The sequence below is a fragment of the Schistocerca americana genome, chromosome 6 (genome assembly GCF_021461395.2).
Source record: "Schistocerca americana isolate TAMUIC-IGC-003095 chromosome 6, iqSchAmer2.1, whole genome shotgun sequence".
Lineage (NCBI taxonomy): Eukaryota > Metazoa > Arthropoda > Insecta > Orthoptera > Acrididae > Schistocerca > Schistocerca americana.
The window spans coordinates 400336824-400357357 of NC_060124.1; the positions used below are offsets into that span (position 1 = coordinate 400336824).

The 20534-nt window shown below is 46.6% G+C and overlaps 1 protein-coding gene across 1 annotated transcript in view; it reads right to left on the reverse strand.

Annotated features, from left to right (window-relative positions):
• Positions 1-20534, reverse strand: part of LOC124619549 (cadherin-23-like) — a 490213-nt gene that overhangs the window by 311535 nt on the left and 158144 nt on the right. The window contains exon 11 of the mRNA XM_047146019.1: positions 3330-3523. Within this exon, the coding sequence (XP_047001975.1) occupies positions 3330-3523 (194 nt within the window). The remainder of the gene's footprint in view (positions 1-3329; positions 3524-20534) is intronic.

Below are 20534 nucleotides of genomic sequence, written 5' to 3' on the forward strand. Positions count from 1 at the left end.
GTAATATCGTGTCAGACCTGTTTCGCCCACTGTAGTGCACCACCTCGACGTGGCATAGACTCAACAAGTCTTTCGAAGTCCTCTGTAGAACTCTTGAGCCATGCTGTCTTATAGCCGTCCATAATTGTAAAAGTGTTGTTAGTGCAGGATTTTGTGCACGAACTGACCTCTCGATTATGTCCTGTAAATGTTCGATGGGGTTCATGTCGTGCGACCTGGTTGGTCAAGTCATTAGCCTGAATTGTCCAGAATGTTTTTCAAACCAATCGTGAACAGTAACTGTGACCCCGTGGAATGACGAATTGTCATCTATAAAAATTCTGTCATTGTTTGTAAACATGAAGTTCATAAATGGCTGCAATTGGTCTCCAAGTGGGCGAACGTAACGATTTCCAGCCAATGGTCTGTTCATTTGGGCCAGAGCACCCAGTCCGTTCCATCCAAACATTGCCCCACCATTACGGAACCAACACTTGCTTGCACAGTGCCTTTTTGACTACTTGAATCCATAGTAGGTGGAGTCACCGCCTCACTCGAACCTCGCCATCAGCTCTTACCGACGGAAATCGGAACTCATCTGGCCAGGCCACGATTTTCCACCGTCTAGGGCCCAACGGATATGGCCAAGAACCTAGGAGAGACGCTGCAGGCGATATCGTGCTGTTAGCAAAGGCACTTCCGTCGGTCGTCTGCTGCCATATCCCATTAACCCCAGATTTCACCGAAATGTCTTAACGGATGCGTTCGTCGTATGTCTCACATTGATTTCTGCTGTTAATTCAAGCAGTGTCGCTTGTCTTTTAGCACTGACAACTCTACGCAGACGTCTCTGCTCTCGGTCGGTTAGTGAAAGCCGTTGGCCACTGCGTTGTCCGTGGTGAGAGGTAGTGCCTGAAATTTAGTATTCTCGTCACGCTCTTGAAGCAGTGGACACGGAATATTGAATACCCTAACGATTTCCGAAATGGAATGCCCCATACGTATCGCTCCAACACCTATTCCGCATTCAGAGTCTGTTAATTCCTGTCGACCAACCATAGTAACGTCGGAAACCTTTTCACAAGAACCACGGGAGTACAATACATTGTCCTTTTATACCTCGTGTACGCTGTACTACCGCCTTCTGTACAAATGAATACCGCTATCCTTGACTTTTGTCACCTCAGTGTAATATCTTGCGTGTTACACACTACTGGCCATTAAAATTGCTACATCACGAAGATGACGTGCTACAGACGCGAAATGTAACCGACAGGAAGAAGATGCTGTGATATGCAAATGATTAGCTTTTCAGAGCATTCACACAAGACTGGCGCCGGTGGCGACACCTACAACGTGCTGACATGCGGAAAGTTTCCAACCGATCTCTCATACACAAACAGCAGTTGACCGGCATTGCCTGTTGAAACGTTGTTGTGATGCCTCGTGTAAGGAGGAGAAATGCGCACCATCACGTTTCCGACTTTGGTAAAGGTCGGATTGTAGCCTATCGCGATTGCGGTTTATCGTATCGCGACATTGCTGCTCGCGTTGGTCGAGATCCAATGACTGTTAGCAGAGTATGGAATCGGTGGGTTCAGGAGGGTAATACGGAACTCCGTGCTGGATCCCAAAGGCCTCGTATCACTAGCAGTCGAGATGCAGGCATCTTACCCGCATGGCTGTAACGTATCGTGCAGCCACGTCTCGATCCCTGAGTCAACAAATGGGGACGTTTGCAAGACAACAACCATCTGCACGAACAGTTAGACGACGTTTGCAGCAGCACGGACTATCAGCTCGGAGACCTTGGCTGCGGTTACCCTTGACGCTGCATCACAGACAGGAGCGCCTACGATGGTGCACTCAACGACAAACCTGGGTGCACGAATGGCAAAACGTCATTTTTTCGGATGAATCCAGGTTCTGTTTACAACATCGATCATAGTCGCATCCGTGTTTGGCGACATCGCGGTGAACGCACATTGGAAGCGTGTATTCGTCATCGTCAGACTGGCGTATCACCCGGCGTGATGATATGGGGTGCCATTGGTTTCACGTCTCGGTCACCTCTTGTTTGCATTGACGGCACTTTGAAAAGTGGACGTTACATTTCAGATGTGTTACGACCCGTGGCTCTACTCTTCATTCGATCCCTGAGAAACCCTACATTTCAGCAGGATAATGCACGACGGCATGTTGCAGGACCTGTACGGGCCTTTCTGGATACAGAAAATGTTCGACTGCTGCCCTGGCCAGCACATTCTCCATATCTCTCACCAACTGAAAACGTCTGGTCAATGGTGGCCGAGCAACTGGCTCGTCACAGTACGCCAGTTACGCCAGTCACTACTCTTGATGAACTGTGGTATCGTGTTGAAGCTGCATGGGCAGCTGTACCTGTACACGCCATCCAAACTCTGTTTGACTCAATGACCAGGCGTATTAAGGCCGTTATTACGGCAAGAGGTGGTCGTTCTGGATACTGATTTCTCAGGATCCATGCACCCATATTGTGTGAAAATGTAATCACATGTCAGTTCTAGTATAATATATTTGTCCAATCAATACCCGTTTATCATCTGCATTTCTTCTTGGTGTAGCAATTTTAATGGCCAGTAGTGTAGTATCCAACCGGTCTCCTCCCGGAGCAAACCAAAGAACCCACCGCTGTACCTTCTAATATACAAGACATACGGTCAAGATGTCCACGGTGGAACACTTGGAACACTTTCCATTCCCGTCAGCGTCATTGGGAGGCAATGTTAGGCTAAAAGTGTCCATCACAGTAAACAGATTGACTTTTCACTGAATTGGAAAAGCTCGGAGCATCGAAATGTGGTTTCTGAGTGTATCCAATTCTGTTGGAAGTTGCTCAATCTACCACAACTGGTCATACGACTATATCGTTGGCAAGTGCGCTGCGTCAAGTGCTGCTCTTTAACTGCATCAATAATGTGCTGCTAGAGAAATTCTCGATGAGCTAGAGACGCCACTTCGTTACTAAATGGTTCAAATGGCTCTGAGCACTATGCGACTTAACTTTTGAGGTCATCTGTCGCCTAGAACTTAGAACTAATCAAACCTAACTAACCTAAGTACATCACACACATCCATGCCCGAGGCAGGATTCGAACCTGCAACCGCAGCGGTCGCTCGGTTCCAGACTGTAACGCCTAGAACCGCACGGACATTCCGGCCGGCCCCCTTCGTTACTCATTCCTAATTAAAATGCTAGAATACCCAGAGGAACAAGTTATACTTTACGTCAAGTTACTGATGTTGGGCGTTTTGATGTCCTAACGTAGAGAGAATTAATCTTTACAAGCAGACAGCAGGCACCTACTCACCTGATCTGGTCACCTTCATCCTTGTCGGTGGCGCTGATAGTGGTGACGAGATAATTTAAGTCCGCGCTCTCTGACACCTCCGCTTTAAACGACTCGGTCGCAAATTCCGGAAATTCATCGTTGGTGTCTTTGAGCTCGATGATGAAATCCCTGGTGGTGACGTGGGTTTTGTCTGCCTCCTCCGTTGCTACGACCTGTGAATTGCGGTTATTAGTTGTAGCGTCAATATTTTAAGCATGGTGGACAGGATAAGGATACGTATGTTGCTGTTCAGTGGCATTGGGCACTAATTGGGACACATAAAGCTAGTTTCATCTTCACACACGTTTAGAGCGACTTTCTCTGCGCAGTAAGTTTCGCAGATGTGGTACTACAAATCTAGGCTACTTGCAGTAATCTCTGAAATACTATATTCGTATGTAAAGGGAAGAATTCACAGTCTTCTTTTCTTTATTTGTCTACCAATTTAATATGAATCGCACTACACAACTTACCGCTGATTAGTCGAACAGGATGATTGAGAACTTCATGTGAAATAATATTATCTTGGAACTCTTCCATTTGGTCCGTGTTTGCATAGAAAAACAATAATATCAGAAATTGAGTCCGCCTTGATGCAAAACACCTTGTTCAAAATGGCTCTGAGCACTATGGGACTTAACATCTATGGTCATCAGTCCCCTAGAACTTAGAACTACTTAAACCTAACTAACCTAAGGACATCACACACATCCATGTCCGAGGCAAGATTCGAACCTGCGACCGTAGCAGTCGCGCGGCTCCGGACTAAAACACCTTGTTATTCGTTTATTATCTCAGACTAGTTTAGGCGACAAATATCACCATCACCAGTGGGGTTTTTTAATCTAAAACATGTATAAAACGGCATGGTTGTACAATCACAGTAAAACATTATTATATTTTTGTAATTAGTCTTTTGAAATATAGTTTACTATTGATACTTTCATACTACCTTATTTATTGTATGTTACAGCATGTTTTAAGCAATTATTGGCACTGTTTGCAACATATTTTCTGTGCTCTTTTTTTCTGTTGCCGTCTTTTTACTTAGCGAACATTATGTCATGACGATGGTGATATTTGTCGCCGAAAATAGTTTGGGATAATAAAGAAATAAACGAATAACAAGGTAATTTGCATCAAGGCGGACTCAGTTGCTGATATTAATGATGTGAAATATTCCAACGATTATGTCACCCGAAGATGATTGGCAGGTGTCCAGTTGAAACGTTGCGGAGTGACGTTTACGACCACCGGCTCCAATCCCGAATATGTGCGTGAACGACTTACTATTGGAAGGAGCAAAGTCTCGAGTTTCACCTTGTTCCCGCTAGGTAGCAGCAGTGTGAGCCCGCTTCAGTTCTAGTAAAAATGGTGTCGGGACAACAGAAAGAGTTTTGCGTTCTACGTTTTGCGCATTGCAGTTCAGAAGTAACTGTTCGGCGTGACTTTCGTACTAGGTACGGTGTGGATCAGCACATAGCATTAGATGATCGCATGAACAGTTCCGAGAAACAGGTTGTTTGTATGAAAGCAAATCGCCGGGCCGTCCCCGAGTGTCTGACACAGACGTGGAAAGCATCCGACATACACTCCTGGAAATTGAAATAAGAACACCGTGAATTCATTGTCCCAGGAAGGGGAAACTTTATTGACACATTCCTGGGGTCAGATACATCACATGATCACACTGACAGAACCACAGGCACATAGACACAGGCAACAGAGCATGCACAATGTCGGCACTAGTACAGTGTATATCCACCTTTCGCAGCAATGCAGGCTGCTATTCTCCCATGGAGACGATCGTAGAGATGCTGGATGTAGTCCTGTGGAACGGCTTGCCATGCCATTTCCACCTGGCACCTCAGTTGGACTAGCGTTCGTGCTGGACGTGCAGACCGCGTGAGACGACGCTTCATCCAGTCCCAAACATGCTCAATGGGGGACAGATCCGGAGATCTTGCTGGCCAGGGTAGTTGACTTACACCTTCTAGAGCACGTTGGGTGGCACGGGATACATGCGGACGTGCATTGTCCTGTTGGAACAGCAAGTTCCCTTGCCGGTCTAGGAATGGTAGAACGATGGGTTCGATGACGGTTTGGATGTACCGTGCACTATTCAGTGTCCCCTCGACGATCACCAGTGGTGTACGGCCAGTGTAGGAGATCGCTCCCCACACCATGATGCCGGGTGTTGGCCCTGTGTGCCTCGGTCGTATGCAGTCCTGATTGTGGCGCTCACCTGCACGGCGCCAAACACGCATACGACCATCATTGGCACCAAGGCAGAAGCGACTCTCATCGCTGAAGACGACACGTCTCCATTCGTCCCTCCATTCACGCCTGTCGCGACACCACTGGAGGCGGGCTGCACGATGTTGGGGCGTGAGCGGAAGACGGCCTAACGGTGTGCGGGACCGTAGCCCAGCTTCATGGAGACGGTTGCGAATGGTCCTCGCCGATACCCCAGGAGCAACAGTGTCCCTAATTTGCTGGGAAGTGGCGGTGCGGTCCCCTACGGCACTGCGTAGGATCCTACGGTCTTGGCGTGCATCCGTGCGTCGCTGCGGTCCGGTCCCAGGTCGACGGGCACGTGCACCTTCCGCCGACCACTGGCGACAACATCGATGTACTGTGGAGACCTCACCCCCCACGTGTTGAGCAATTCGGCGGTACGTCCACCCGGCCTCCCGCATGCCCACTATACGCCCTCGCTCAAAGTCCGTCAACTGCACATACGGTTCACGTCCACGCTGTCGCGGCATGCTACCAGTGTTAAAGACTGCGATGGAGCTCCGTATGCCACGGCAAACTGGCTGACACTGACGGCGGCGGTGCACAAATGCTGCGCAGCTAGCGCCATTCGACGGCCAACACCGCGGTTCCTGGTGTGTCCGCTGTGCCGTGCGTGTGATCATTGCTTGTACAGCCCTCTCGCAGTGTCCGGAGCAAGTATGGTGGGTCTGACACACCGGTGTCAATGTGTTCTTTTTTCCATTTCCAGGAGTGTAGTTTCACAAGGAGTCCGCAGAAATCTGTTCGCCGTGCAACTGGACAGCTCATTATGCCCCCGACGTCCGTCTGGCGTGTGCTGTACCGCCACACGGGCATCTGGATGTGCGGTAATTTTTTAAATCAAAGGATTACTATGCCATGGATCGGTCGCACTGGACCAAATGATTCAGCCTTACATTACTGGCCTCCAAGGTCGCCGGACCTGTCTGTATGTGATTATTTCTTGTGGGCCTTTATAAAAGACTCTGTTTATGTGCTTTTGTTACCAACAACAATGAATGATCTGGGACATCGCATAACAGCAGCTGTGGAAGCTGTAACTCAAGACATGCTCGCTGCAGTGTGGGAACAATTTGAGTACCGCACTGATGTATGCTGTGCATCTCAAGGAGGGCATACTGAACGTCTATGAAAAGGTATGAAAAAAAAAGATTTTTGAGTTTCCCGTACATCAAAAAATAAAATTCATTGTATACGTTTATTAATTTCAGAAATACAGACGTGCCAAATCGGGTGATTATTTTTGATACACTCTGTATTTCAGTTGGATATGATACTGGCCAAGGGGCCTGTACCTCCCTTATGGTTTACTCCAGCTGATTTCTTCTAAATATCGCATAAGTAAATCTAAGCAACAACGTCTAGAGACAGCTTTTAGTTTAAGTTCGGTTCGGCCGTTTGCGGCACCCTGAATGTTCTAGGCAATTTGCCGGGAAGGTCTCACGAACTTCGCGCTTTTTACCTCGTATTTTCATCGGCCATTGCGCCATAAGATTCACTGTATTTATGAGCCTGATATCCTGCCTGCTCGTGGAGAGGCATGACTGCAGGCTGTTGATTCTGTTATTCTGTATCTGTCTTAAGTGTTATTAAAGGTTTTCGAGCAGTGAAATTTTGTTCACTTATAGGTGCGTTTACACGTGTGCGCCTTGCGTCTAGTCGCCAAGCGGCTTTGCTTGCTCCACACTCAAAGAGAGGCACACGTATAGGTGTGTGCCTTTTGTGTAAAATGTGTCCACAAGTGATTCCATTCGGACCTGTGTTTATCCTGGCCGCCTCTATTCGCGTCTGGGACCAGTGCCGGTGATTCGCCGCAAGGCGCACAGATGTAAACGCACATTAAGAGCAGTCATTGTTGCTGTAAGCTTTGCTTTAGGGGCGAGACATCTTGTCCATTAACGGAATTTCTATGTAAACTTTAGTTGCTTGAAAGTAGTTCGCCATGGTAGGCATTTACCATCGAGCGTTAAACCGTTTGTGCAGTTCCTGAGGGTAGTTAATCGTGAAATTTAAAGTTTTTATAACTTTCTCAGCGAATTACATGTTCGAAGATATTTCGGGATTGTAGCTGGTTGTCGTAAATTTCACTCCACGATATTTCAATTTGACACCTGCCAGTCATCTTCAGGTGAGCCATCGAAGACTTACAAAGACATTTCCTTTTTCTCTTCTTTATTGTAATTTCATTCCCCGACTCTATATGTGCATAATCCGCCGCTCTTCACCCCGAGAGATATTACAGGCAGGAAAAAAAGATGAAAAGATACATATATAAAAGGCGATAGAAAGAGGAACACATATAGTGAGGGGGGAGACAATAGGGGTTAAAATATACACTTATGCAGAGACTTTCATTAGGAGAGACAGTTTAAAAAAGGCCACATGAAGACAAAAACACAGTATGAGTTTGCTATGTGGGTAGAAAATAAAGTACACCTAGTCACAAGCAAAACATAAAAGTTGGCCACACCAGAACGACGGCACTGGCACTATTCAAACCACTGCAGGAGACAGAGCATACAAGACAAAGAGTAAAATCTGCCAAAAGGTATTTTCCAAGGGAGGGTAGGGGGGGGGGGCCTGAGAGGAAGGTAGAGAGTGGAGAGGAGGTAGCAGTGGGAGAGGGGGGCTGGAGATGGTGGGATGAAAAGAAAGGGGGCAGGTTGCGCAGCAAAGGGAAGGTGACAGATGGGATGGGAGAGGGAGAGGGAAAGCCAGCCAGGATAGAATGCAGAGATGCAGAAGGGCTGTGCAGGATAGGGAGTGAGCATAGGAGGGAGAAAAAAAACGTCCAGGGGAAGGGAAAAGGACAGGAGAGGCAGCTCTGAGGAAGAGTGGGAAGGTGGGGTTAGAGTGGTACGAGATGTAGATATCACAGCAAAGCTCATTATCGGGGAATGATAGGTGCTGGAAGGTATGTTGGTAAAGGAGGTGGATGATGCTGACATGGAGAGAGAGAGTGTGACATAACAGTAAAGGCATGGTAAGGGGGGGGGGGGGTAGAGAGGATAGGAGAGTTTGTGGGGGGGGGGAGGGGGGGATTGAGTCTGTGGATGATGTACAGCATGTGGATGTGTTTGAGGAAAAGGAGAAAATGTGGGAACGGGATGAGGTCATGTAGGATCTATGTGGGGTATGGTAGGCAGATACAGAAAGTCAGGTGGAGTGCATGGTGTTCGAGATTTGGAGAAATTTATGCAATCTGGGTGGGGTGGAAATCCAGGTGATACTGGGATAGCAAAGGATGGGACAGATCAACGATTTATAGATGTGAAGGTTGGTGGAAGGATGCAGTCCCAATGGCTGGCCAGACAGGAGTTTCAGGAGGTGAAGTCATTGTGGGCTTAGTGATGGATTGTAAGGAGATGGGGAACCCAGGGAGGTGACGGCCAAGGGTGAGGCCAAAGTATATCAGGATAGCAGTGAGGTGGATAGGACAACCATAAATGGTAAGGTAAAAATAGTGGAGCCAGAAGGAGAGGGTGGTACAACCTATGATGATTGACTGGGTCTTGGAAAGGTTAATGCAAATTAGCCACTGGATGGCCCAGGCAGTGAACTGTTCGATGTGGGTTTGGAGGGTATGTTGGGACTGTTGAAGGGTAGGATAGAGCCAGAAAGGCAGTGTCATCAGCCTATTGGAGGAGGTAAACAAGTGGGGGAGATTTGGGCATATCTGCAGCATGCATGAAGTAGAGGAAAGGGGAAAGGACAGAGCCTTTGGGCATGATTACGGTAGGATAAAAAGTGTGGGAGTTGGTATTGTGGTTAGTGACATAGGAGGTACGAAGGGAGAGGAAGGAAGGAATGATATGGAAGAAATTGAGAGGTAGGGCGTAGGTCTAAACTTTAAAAACGAGCCCATGATGTCAGACTTGGTCATAGGCATTCTGGAGGCCGAGGGAAACAAAGATGGTGGAATGATGGGAGTTAAGTTGGAGCGGAAGAAGATAGGTAAGATTAAGGAGCTGGTCATCAGCAGAGAAGGAGGGACAGAAGCCACACTGGGTAAGGGGAAGGAGGTTGTTCTGGTTGAGGTGCTGATGAATATGTCAGGAGAGGATGGAGTCAAAGACATTACTGAACATGGAGGTGAGGCAGATAGGGCGATAGGAAGAGGTGTCAGAGGGCGTTTGTTGGGTTTAGGGAATAGCAGGACGTGGGAAGTCTTCCACAGGTAGGGTAAAAGCCAGTGTAGAGGATGATGTTATACAAGGCATCAAGGACGGCCAGGAAGGAGGCAGGGGACTTCTTGAGGTGGTAAGTGACACAGTCGTGATCGGGGGCGGTGTTGCACTTGGAGCGGAGTTTGATGCCATGTGCAGTAACGGGAATGTTTAAATCTGAAGGGGGTAACTGATCCAAGTACTGGAAACTGGGGGCAAGTGGCAGATGGAGGTATCGGTGTGTACAAAGACTGTGGGGATCGCCGGGAATGGAGAAGACCCCGGAGAGATGGGAAGCAGAATTTTTAGCCTCACTGAGGTTGTCAGGGAAGGTGTGGTCGTCGTGAAGAAGGAAGAGGTGTGGGGCGCGATGGCTACCAGGGTAGGTGCTGGAAGGCAGACCAGTACTTGGAGGAGTTGGCAAGGAGCTGGAGTTGAGTCGTGGTTACAAGGACGCTCTCCACTCCACCTTACATATAGCCCTGATCTACTGCCATGTATGCATCAGAGTCAGGATGCCAGAAGGGCCACACCGCCTAGCGGCAGCGCTCTCGCTGGTGGAACTGCAAGGATCAACTGTCTTCGGCGTTGCCGTTCGCCGCAGTTATCGGAGTATTCTGGCGTCTTCGTCTAGAGCAAATCTCGGAGATAACGAGAATCCACGCATTATGCAGCTGTTAGCCGTGTTTCGGTTCATAAGATTTTCCGTGGTGCATACATCAATGGATTTTTTGTAATGGAGTCCCAAAAAGTGTGGCCAAAATTAATATTTTAACATACTCTATTGAATGTTCGTTGGAGATGCAATGTTCTGCAATGCAGACCTACTGGATTGCAGAAGGCGAGTGCAATGTTTATGTCCAGAGAAACGTTCTTCCACTGTGCATATTGTTTGTCTTATATAGGCCGTTCAACACTGGCAAGGTATTTTGTAAATTCCCGCCTTCCGCAATAACAAATTACCCTTCACTGATCGCAGCAGTTCCGGTATCTTAGGTGGTGCGCGGAAAATCCCTTTCACATGAAAATTGCTAAGGATTCTTGCTATTTTGAAGGAAATATTTGCAACGAATGGAAGAAAAACTAAGAACTTTGGTGGTGCGTTCTCCTCTTTATCCACTTCCCGGTTCTTGGTTGTAGCTGAGAATGGCCTGTTAATTTGCTGGGTCGAGTATCCATTGTCTCTGAAACACTGTCCTTACAAGTGCAGCCTATTTAGGTAAACTATTTGCTTCCGACACTGTCTTCGATGGTTCACCTGAAGAAGACTGGCAGATGTCGAGTTGAAATATTGTGGAGCGATGATCACGACGACCGGCTGTCATCCCGAAATCTTTTCGAACACTTAACTCGCAGAGAAAATATTAAATTTTACATCAAACGCCTTTACGGGGAGGAGATGGCCTCACATATAAGAAGTTTTGACAAGCTACGAGGTAAGAGAGCAAAACTCTTAAGTTCTTTAAATTTTTTTAATGAGATAAGACCAAAATTTGCCAGAGTGTCACATTTTATTAAGATGCCACTGCACAGAGGATAACGGAGAAGGCCACTCATGCTATTGCTAAGGAGAGAATTATTATACGAGACGAAGGTTAGATGCCATTTCAGAAAAACTGTTCCACCTACATCTGAAAATTGCAGCACTTCTTTCTTCTGTATCATGAGATTGGGTTGATGGAGTGACTTCAGCCAAGTTTGACTGGTCATATAAGGATGCAAGTTCTCTACAGATGTCAAAATTTGATCGTTTTGTGCCACAAAAGCCGTCATCACAGGGAATAACTGCACGACGTTCCGTTATTAACTTCACGGAGAAGAACTTTAGACGATGCGACGGCGTCTGTTTTGGGTTAAGGACTCAATTTTGCACCTACACGTAGAGCACTACCTCTGATAAGATTCGTGAGTGGTGTTAAAGAAGCTCTACGACGCCTTCCTATGGACGCTGCCGAAGAAATAAGAAGGAAAACTTGCCGTGCTCTCTTGAAAGCTCCTTCTCAACGCAATAGAAAACATCTGAAGAAAGGGCTGCACTGCGAAATCTCAGAGAGGATCCGGGCTCAGTGATGCTCAAGCTGCTAAAGGTCGCTCAACCGATCTGTTACCTCTGCAGGAGTAGCCTTGGGTGGCCTGAGCGAGGCATGTCATCGACAGTTATCTCTGATCAGTCAAAGGGACTAAGTCTGTGACACAATATCCACAGTCAACGTCTATCTTCAGGAGTTCTGGGAACCGGGGTGATGCAAAACTTTCTTTGATGTGTGTATATAGATCCTCCATACGAGCCGTAATCTCTGTAATCTTATCTTCGGAGTTCTTACGTGAAACGTATGTTGGCAACAGAAGAGTAGTTCTACAGTTAGCTTCAAATGCCAATGAAGTGTTCCCCGAAAATAGTGTTCCCTGAAAAGCGTTGCCTTCCCTCCATGGATACCCATTCCATTTCTCGGTAACACTTTCGTGTTGTTCGAACCAACCGCTAACAAACTTGCAGCCCACCTTTTAATTGCTTCTGTCTCTTTCCTTAGTCCGATCTGGAAAGGATTCCAAACATGCCAATAGTACTGAAGAATAGGCCGCAATAGCGTCCTAAATGCGGTCTTCTTTACAAATGAACCACACTTTTCCAAAAATTACCCCATAAAACCTTAGTCGACCATTCGTCTTCCCTCCAGACCGCTACGGTCGCAGGTTCGAATCCTGCCTCGGGCATGGATGTTTGTGATGTCCTTAGGTTAGTTAGGTTTAACTAGTTCTAAGTTCTAGGGGACTAATGACCTCAGCAGTTGAGTCCCATAGTGCTCAGAGCCATTTGAACCATTCGTCTTCCCTACCACAATCCCATATGCTCGTTCCATTCCATATCACTTTGCAGCGTTGCGCCCAGATATTTAAACGACGTGACTCTTTCAAGTAGGACTGTACTAATGCTGTATCCGAAGGTTACGGGTGTGTTTTTCCTACTCATCCGCACCAACTTACGTTTTTCTACATTTAGAGATTGCTACTATTTATCACACCATCTACAAATTACCTTCTACAAGTTACCTTGTAGCCTCCTACAGTTACTCAGCTTTGACAACTACCGCACATCGCGGGATTAGGAAACAACCGCAGATTGTCCGCCACATCACTTACGTAATAGCGGTCCTATCACACACTCCTGTTTCATTCCTAACGATAGCCTTATCTCTGATGAACATTCGCCGTCGAGAGCAACATAAAGGGTTCTATTACTTAAAAAGTCTTCGAACCAGTCACATACCTGGGAACCAATGCCATATGCTCTTACCATTATTATCTTCTCTTCTGTAGGGTATCGTGTCATATGCTTTAGGGAAATGTAGAAATATAGAATTTTCCTGTTCCCCTTCAGCCATAGTTCACAGTATATCATGTGAAAAAAGGGAAGCGGAATTTTACACGAGCGATGATATCTGAATCCGTGTTGATTCGTGGGCGTAAGCTTCCCGATTTCATGACAATTTTTTTTATATGCGAGCTGAGAATATGTCAAGAATTCTACAGGAAACTGATATAATTTTGGGTGTCCCTTCTTTTACCCTTCGTATATGCAGGAGTCACCTGGTTTTTCTCCAGTCACTTGTAACTTTGGGTTGGACGAGAGATTCGCGATAATTGCAAGCTAAGTAAGGGACCAAGGGCGTAGACTACTCTTTGTGAAACCGAACTGGGATTCCATCCCGGCATGGCGACTTATTTTTTCAATTCTTCCAGTTGTTTCTATGAACCTGGGTCGCTTACTACTATGTCGTACGGACGGTGTCTTTTCGACCGTCAAAGGAAGGTATGGTTGCACGATGCTCCTGCGTGAACGATTTCTTATCACGAAATTTAAAACTTTGGCTATCGTTTTGCTATCTTCAACTGCCACACCAGACCGGTCGAGTGACTGGATGGAAACTTTAGACCCGCTTATCGATTTTGCACTGCACCAGAATTTTCTCGCGTTCTCGGCGAGATCTTTTGTTGAGTTATGACGGTAGAAGTTACTGTATGCTTTGCCCATCAAGCTTTTCACAGACGCACGAATGTCTATTAACTTTTGCCTGTCATCGTTTGCACCTTCTCTTTTGAATTAATAGTGCAACGGTCATTGCTTCCTTATCGTTTTCCGCATTTCATTGTTAAACCATGTTGGGTCTTTTTCGTGCTCAATCCACTTACTAGGCATATAGTTCTCAAAACCACAATCTGTTTAAACTTAGCCCGTAATTCCTCTATGTCCATCTTAGTGGAACTAAGAGACGTCAGTCACAATCTGTTTAAACTTAGCCCGTAATTCCTCTATGTCCATCTTAGTGGAACTAAGAGACGTCAGTTCACTGTCTAAGTGAGACGCAAGCATCTACATCTACGTCTACGTGTACATGGTCATTCTACAATTCACACTTAAGTGCCTGGCAGAGGGTTCATCGAACCATTTTCATACTACTTCTCCCCTATTCCACTCTCGAATGGCGCGTGAGAGAAAGGAACACCTAAATCTTTCCGTTCGAGCTCTGATTTCTCTTATTTTATTACGATGATCATTTCTCCCTACGTAGGTGGATGTCAACAAAATATTTTCGCATTCGGAAGAGAAAGTTGGTGACTGAAATTTCGTAAATACATCTCGCCGCAAAGAAAACCGCCTTAGTTTCAGTGACTGCCACCCCAACTCGCATATCATATCATTGACACTCTCACCCCTATTGCGCGATAACACGAAACGGGCTGCCATTCTTTGCATTTTTTCGATTTTCTCCGTCAATCCTACTTGGTAAGAATCCCACATCGCGCAGCAATATTCCAGCAGAGATAGGGCAAGTGTAATGTAGGCTGTCTCTTCAGTGTGTTTGTCGCATCTTCTAAGTGTTCTGCCAACAAAGCGCAGTCTATGTTTCACCTTCCCCACAATATTTTCTATGTGGTCTTTCCAATTTAAGTTGATCGTAATTGTAATTCCTAGGTATTTATTAGAATTGACAGCCCTTGGATTTTTGCGATTTATCGGACACCCAAAATTTATCGGATTTATTTTAGTACCCATGTGGATGACCTCACACTTTTCTTTGTTTAGTGCCAAAACACTCTCCTAGCCTTCTTGACTGATTTATTGACTTACGTAACCATAGTTACTGTAATGACATCATGATCACAAATCCCCGTCTCTATACTGACACTGTCGGAAAGATCCGGTCTAAGATACTGTGTTGGTGCATAAGTCCGCAGCGTTTTTCCATATATTGAACTAAAGCAATAGTTACACATAACAGAGTCTTTGGACATCAATAATACTTTCTTCTTCACTATTTACAACAGCTTGCCAACGCTGGGGCAACTACTGATTGTGCAAGTGTAGAAACAGCGTGGTTTTGAAGCGAAGAATTCGTCGAGTCACGTTCGGAGCGCATTTTCATGCGGAAAGGAAGTTCGTTGGAAGTTGTTCAATAAAGAGCGGAAAAAATGAAAATCTGAGGGTACAAGATCAAGTGAATAAGGTGGGCGTGGAATGACTTCTAACTCAACTCCTGTATAGCGTTTTTTGTCAATTCTAGCATAATGCGCGTGGGCCTTATCGTGGAGCAGTATAATTTCACGCAGTCTGGTCGTTGTTCTTGGACTGGTTCTGCAAGACGCCTCAGTTGTTGACAATAAATGTCAGCAGTTATAGTTACACCTCGGGGAAGCAATTCTTAGTACACCACACCGTCCCTGTTCCACAAGACGCATAACACCACCTTTTGTGGATGCACGCGGGTCTTTGTACGGTACGTTGTCGCTTTGTTTGGGTGCGGTCATTCCTTTCTTTTCCTTATGTTAGCATAGAGACTCCATTTCTCGTCACCATTAACGACACAGGATAGAAATGGTCGATTTTGTTCACAAACCAACTGATGACGAACAAGGAGAGATGCACGTATGCCTCCAGCTGCTTTATGTGATTTTGGCTTAGAGCATGCGCTACGCATACTCCCAATTTTTGATCCTTCCCCACTGCATGCAAATCTCGCACGATGGTGGGATGATGACAGTTAATCACGTTTGTCAGCTGACGAATACACTGACGATTATCATTGTGAATTAATGCGTTTAAACAATCATCAAACCCCGAAGGTCTTCCTGAACGCAAAGAGCCACTAATGTCAAAAGATTCTCCTTAAAACGAAAGAGCCATTTTTTTACTGTGCTCTGTCCAATAGCACTATCCCCATACATGGCGCAGACGTTTCTCGCTGCCTCCGCTGCTACCACCGTTCTAGGAACTCAAAAAGTAAAATATTTCGGAAATGTTTCAACTTCTTCACTTGGTTTTCTAGCGATCACATTTCCACTGACTCTCTCCAAATGACAAAATAATAATATTTTAACTCAAATAGCAAAAACTCAAATAGCAGCAGTGAACTATAAATGAAAAATGACAGTCGATAAATAAACCCATAGCAACCGGAACAACAACATACAAAACAAAAACACTATCACTATACCACTAAACTAATATTTCCATTGCGTTTGGGTAAAGCATTAGCTGCTCAGATTGTTTTCAGGAAACGTGTTCAAAAGTACTTTTTCTTTCTTTATTGTGATTTCATTCCCCTGCCCCATATGGGCAGGGGAGGGCTGTCAGCGGCACAATCTGCCGCTCTTCAGCCGAGTGACACTACAACTAAAACAAGAATAAAATGATACATACATAAGGAGATAAAAAAGGGGAACATAAAACAGAGTAAGGGGAGAAAATGGAGGTAAAACATACACTGACATGGAGACGTTCATTGGGGACAGTTAAAAAAAGTCACCAGAAAGTTAAAAAACACAATTGGCGATTCTTAAAACACAGAGAAGACACCAAATGCGCAGGCACAGGTTATAAGTCGGCCACAGTAGTAAAAACACTCTGGAACAACACAACACACTTAAAACCCACTTGGAGCACACACGATGAACAATAAAACTGCCAGGTGAGACCTGCCGAGGGAAAAGGTCAGAGAATATGAAAAAGGAGGGGAGAGCAAGGGGCAGCTGGGGAAGCGGCGGGATGAAGAGAGGAGGGGCATCAGTGGGTTCACGAAGAGGCAGGAGAGACGTGGGGTGGGAGAGGAAGAGGGAAAACAGGGCAGGAGGGAGTGCAGAGACACTGGAAGGAGGCACAAGAGATGGAGGGGGAGTAGGAGGGGGAAACCGCTCAGGAGGAGGAAGGGGGAGGAAAGAGAGCCCTGAGGAGGAGGCAGGAAGAAGGGGTTAGAGTTGGTAGGAAGGGTAGATGTCAGGGCGAAGCTCATCATCCTGGAGGGGTAGACGGTGGAAGTTGTGTTGGGAAAGGAGATGGAGGGTGTGGAGATGGAGAGAGGGTGGGACACAACGGTAAAGGCGCGGCAACTGGTTGGGGGTTGAGAGGATAGGAGAAACCAGGGGGTGAGGGGGATCAAGGCGGTGGACAATATACAGTGTGCGGATGTGTTCAAGGAAAAGGAGAAGGTGGGGGGAAGGGGATGAGGTCGTAGAGGATGTGCGTGGGGGACGGAAGGCGGATGCAGAAGGTGAGGCGGAGCGCATGGCGTTCGAGGATTTGGAGGGCTTGATAGAACCGGGGAGGGGCGGAAATCCAAGCGACGCTGGCATAACAGAGGATGGGGCAGATCAAGGATTTGTAGGTGTGAAGGATGGTGGAAGGATGCAGACCCCACGTCCGACCGGACAGGAGTTTCAGGAGGCGGAGGCGGTTGTGAGCTTAGTTTTGGATGGTAAGGAGATGGGGAGTCCAGGTGAGGTGGTGGTCGAGTGTGAGGCCAAGATATTTGAGGGTAGGAGTGAGGTGGATAGGACGGCCATAAATGGTGAGGTAGAAATCATGGAGGTGGAAGGAGCGGGTGGTGCGGTCTATGATGATCGCCTGGGTCTTGGAGGGATTAACACGGAGGAACCACTGGTTGCACCAAGTGGTGAATTGGTCAAGGTGGGTTTGGAGGGTACGTTGGGACCGTTGAAGGGTAGGATAAAGGGCTAGGAAGGCGGTGTCATCAGCGAAATGGAGAAGATGAACAGCAGGGGGAGGTTTGGGCGTATCAGCATTGTACAGGAGATAGAGGAGAGGGGAAAGGACAGAACCTCGGGACACGCCAGCAGAAGGATAGAAAGTACGGGAGTTGGAATTGTGGATAGTCACATAGGAGGGACGATGGGAGAGGAAGGAAGCAACGAGACAGACGAAGTTGATGGGGAGAGCATAGGTCTGAAGTTTGAAGAGGAGCCCGGAATGCCAGACACGGTCATAGGCGTTCTGGAGATCAAGGGAAACAAAGATAGCAGAGCGATGGGAGTTAAGTTAGAGGGAAAGAAGATTGGTAAGGTTAAGGAGCTGGTCGTCAGTGGAGAAGGAAGGCCGGAAGCCACATTGGATAAGAGGAAGGAGGCAGTGCTGGTTAAGGTGGCAGTGAATACGGCGAGAGAGGATGGCCTTGAAGACCTTACTGAACACGGAGGTGAGGCAGATTGGACGATAGGAAGAGGTATCAGAGGGGGGTTTGTTAGGTTTAGGGAACAGAAGGACACGGGAAGTCTTCCACTCAAAAGTACTTTGCAAGACTGTCTGTATATATCCCGGCACAATGAGTCCACAGACATCCCACTTTATATTCGGTTGGTTAAAGTTGCCCCCATCTAGTACTGCATGATCTGGCATTTACACGCTACTGGCCGTAGACTTCTTTTAAATGATTCTACGAGGTGCATTCAAGTTCTAAGGCCTCCGATTTTTTTTTCTTCTCCAGACTGGAAAGAGATAGAAACATGCGCATTGTTTTAAAATGAGGCCGAATTCATTGTCAATATGTCCCAGAGATGGCAGCACAGTACGGCAGATGGAATTTTACCACCAGCGGCGAGAATGAGAACTGTTTTAAATACTTAAAATGTCGACGTTTTTCTTACTTGAACAGTGTGCAATCATTCGTGTTCTAAATTTGCGTGGTGTGAAACCAATTTAAATTCATCGACAGTTGAAGGAGACATGTGGTGATGGAGTTACGGATGTGTCGAAAGTGTGTTCGTGGGTGCGACAGTTTAATGAAGGCAGAACATCGTGTGACAACAAACCGAAATAACCTCGGGCTCGCACAAGCCGGTCTGACGACATGATCGAGAAAGTGGAGAGAATTGTTTTGGGGGATCGCCGAATAACTGTTGAACAGATCGCCTCCAAGTTGGCATTTCTGTGGGTTCTGTGCACACAATCCTGCATGACGACCTGAAAATGCGAAAAGTGTCATCCAGGTGGATGCCACGAATGCTGATGGACGACCACATGGCTGCCCGTGTGGCATGTTGCCAAGCAATGTTGACGCGCAACGACAGCATGAATGGGACTTTCTTTTCGTCGGTTGTGACAATGGATGAGACGTTTCACCAAGACAACGCACCCGCATATCGAGCTAACATTACGCAACAGTTTCTTCGTGATAACAACTTTGAAGTGATTCCTCATGCTCCCTACTCACCTGACCTGGCTCCTAGTGACTTTTGGCTTTTTACAACAATGAAAGACACTCTCCGTGGCCGCACATTCACCAGCCGTGCTGCTATTGCCTCAGCGATTTTCCGGTGGTCAAAACAGACTCCTAAAGAAGACTTCGCCGCTGCCATGGAATCATGGCGTCAGCGTTGTGAAAAATGTGTACGTCTGCAGGGCGATTACGTCGAGAAGTAACGCCAGTTTCATCGATTACGGGTTAATAGTTAATTAGAAAAAAAAAATCGGTGGACTTAGAACTTGAATGCACCTTGTAGAACTGTCACAGCGGAATCGGATGGCCGGTAGAAAAGTCCAGCAACTAACTTTGTTTCACCTAGACCTGTTACACGCGACCACCTGACATCAGTGTCGCACTCAACTTCGACCTAGTAGATAGTGTCGGAAGTTCCATGATGCTGTAGTATACAGAGAAGTTGCAGCATCAGAAAATTGCAGGGAAATGCAGGAAGAACTGCAGCGGATAGGCACTTGGTGCAGGAGTGGCAACTGACCCTTGACATAGACAAATGTAAAGTATTACGAATACATAGAAAGAAGGATCCTTTGTTGTATGATTATATGATAGCGGAACAAACACTGGTAGCAGCTACTTCTGTAAAACATCTGGGAGTATGCGTGCGGAACGATTTGAAGTGGAATGATCATACAAAATTAATTGTTGGTCAGGCGGGTGCCAGGTTGAGATTCATTGGGAGAGTCCTTAGAAAATGTAGTCCATCAACAAAGGAGGTGGCTTATAAAACACTCGTTCGACCTATGCTTGAGTATTGCTCATCAGTGTGGGATCCGTACCATGTCGGGTTGACGGAGGAGATAGAGGAGATCCAAAGAAGAGCGGCGCGTTTCGTCACAGGGTTATTTGGTAACCGTGATAGCGTTACGGAGATGTTTACCAAACTCAAGTGGCAGACTCTGCAAGAGAGGTGCTCTGCATCGCGGTGTAGCTTGCTGTCCAGGTTTCGAGAGGGTGAGTTTCTGTAGGAGGTATCGAATATATTGCTTCCTCCTACTTATACCTCCCGAGGAGATCACGAATGTAAAATTAGAGAGATTTGAGCACGCACGGAGGCTTTCCGGCAGTCGTTCTTCACGCGAACCATATGCGATTGGAACAGGAAAGGTAATAACAGTGGCACGTAAAGTGCCCTCCGCCACACACCGTTGAGTGGCTTGCGGAGTATA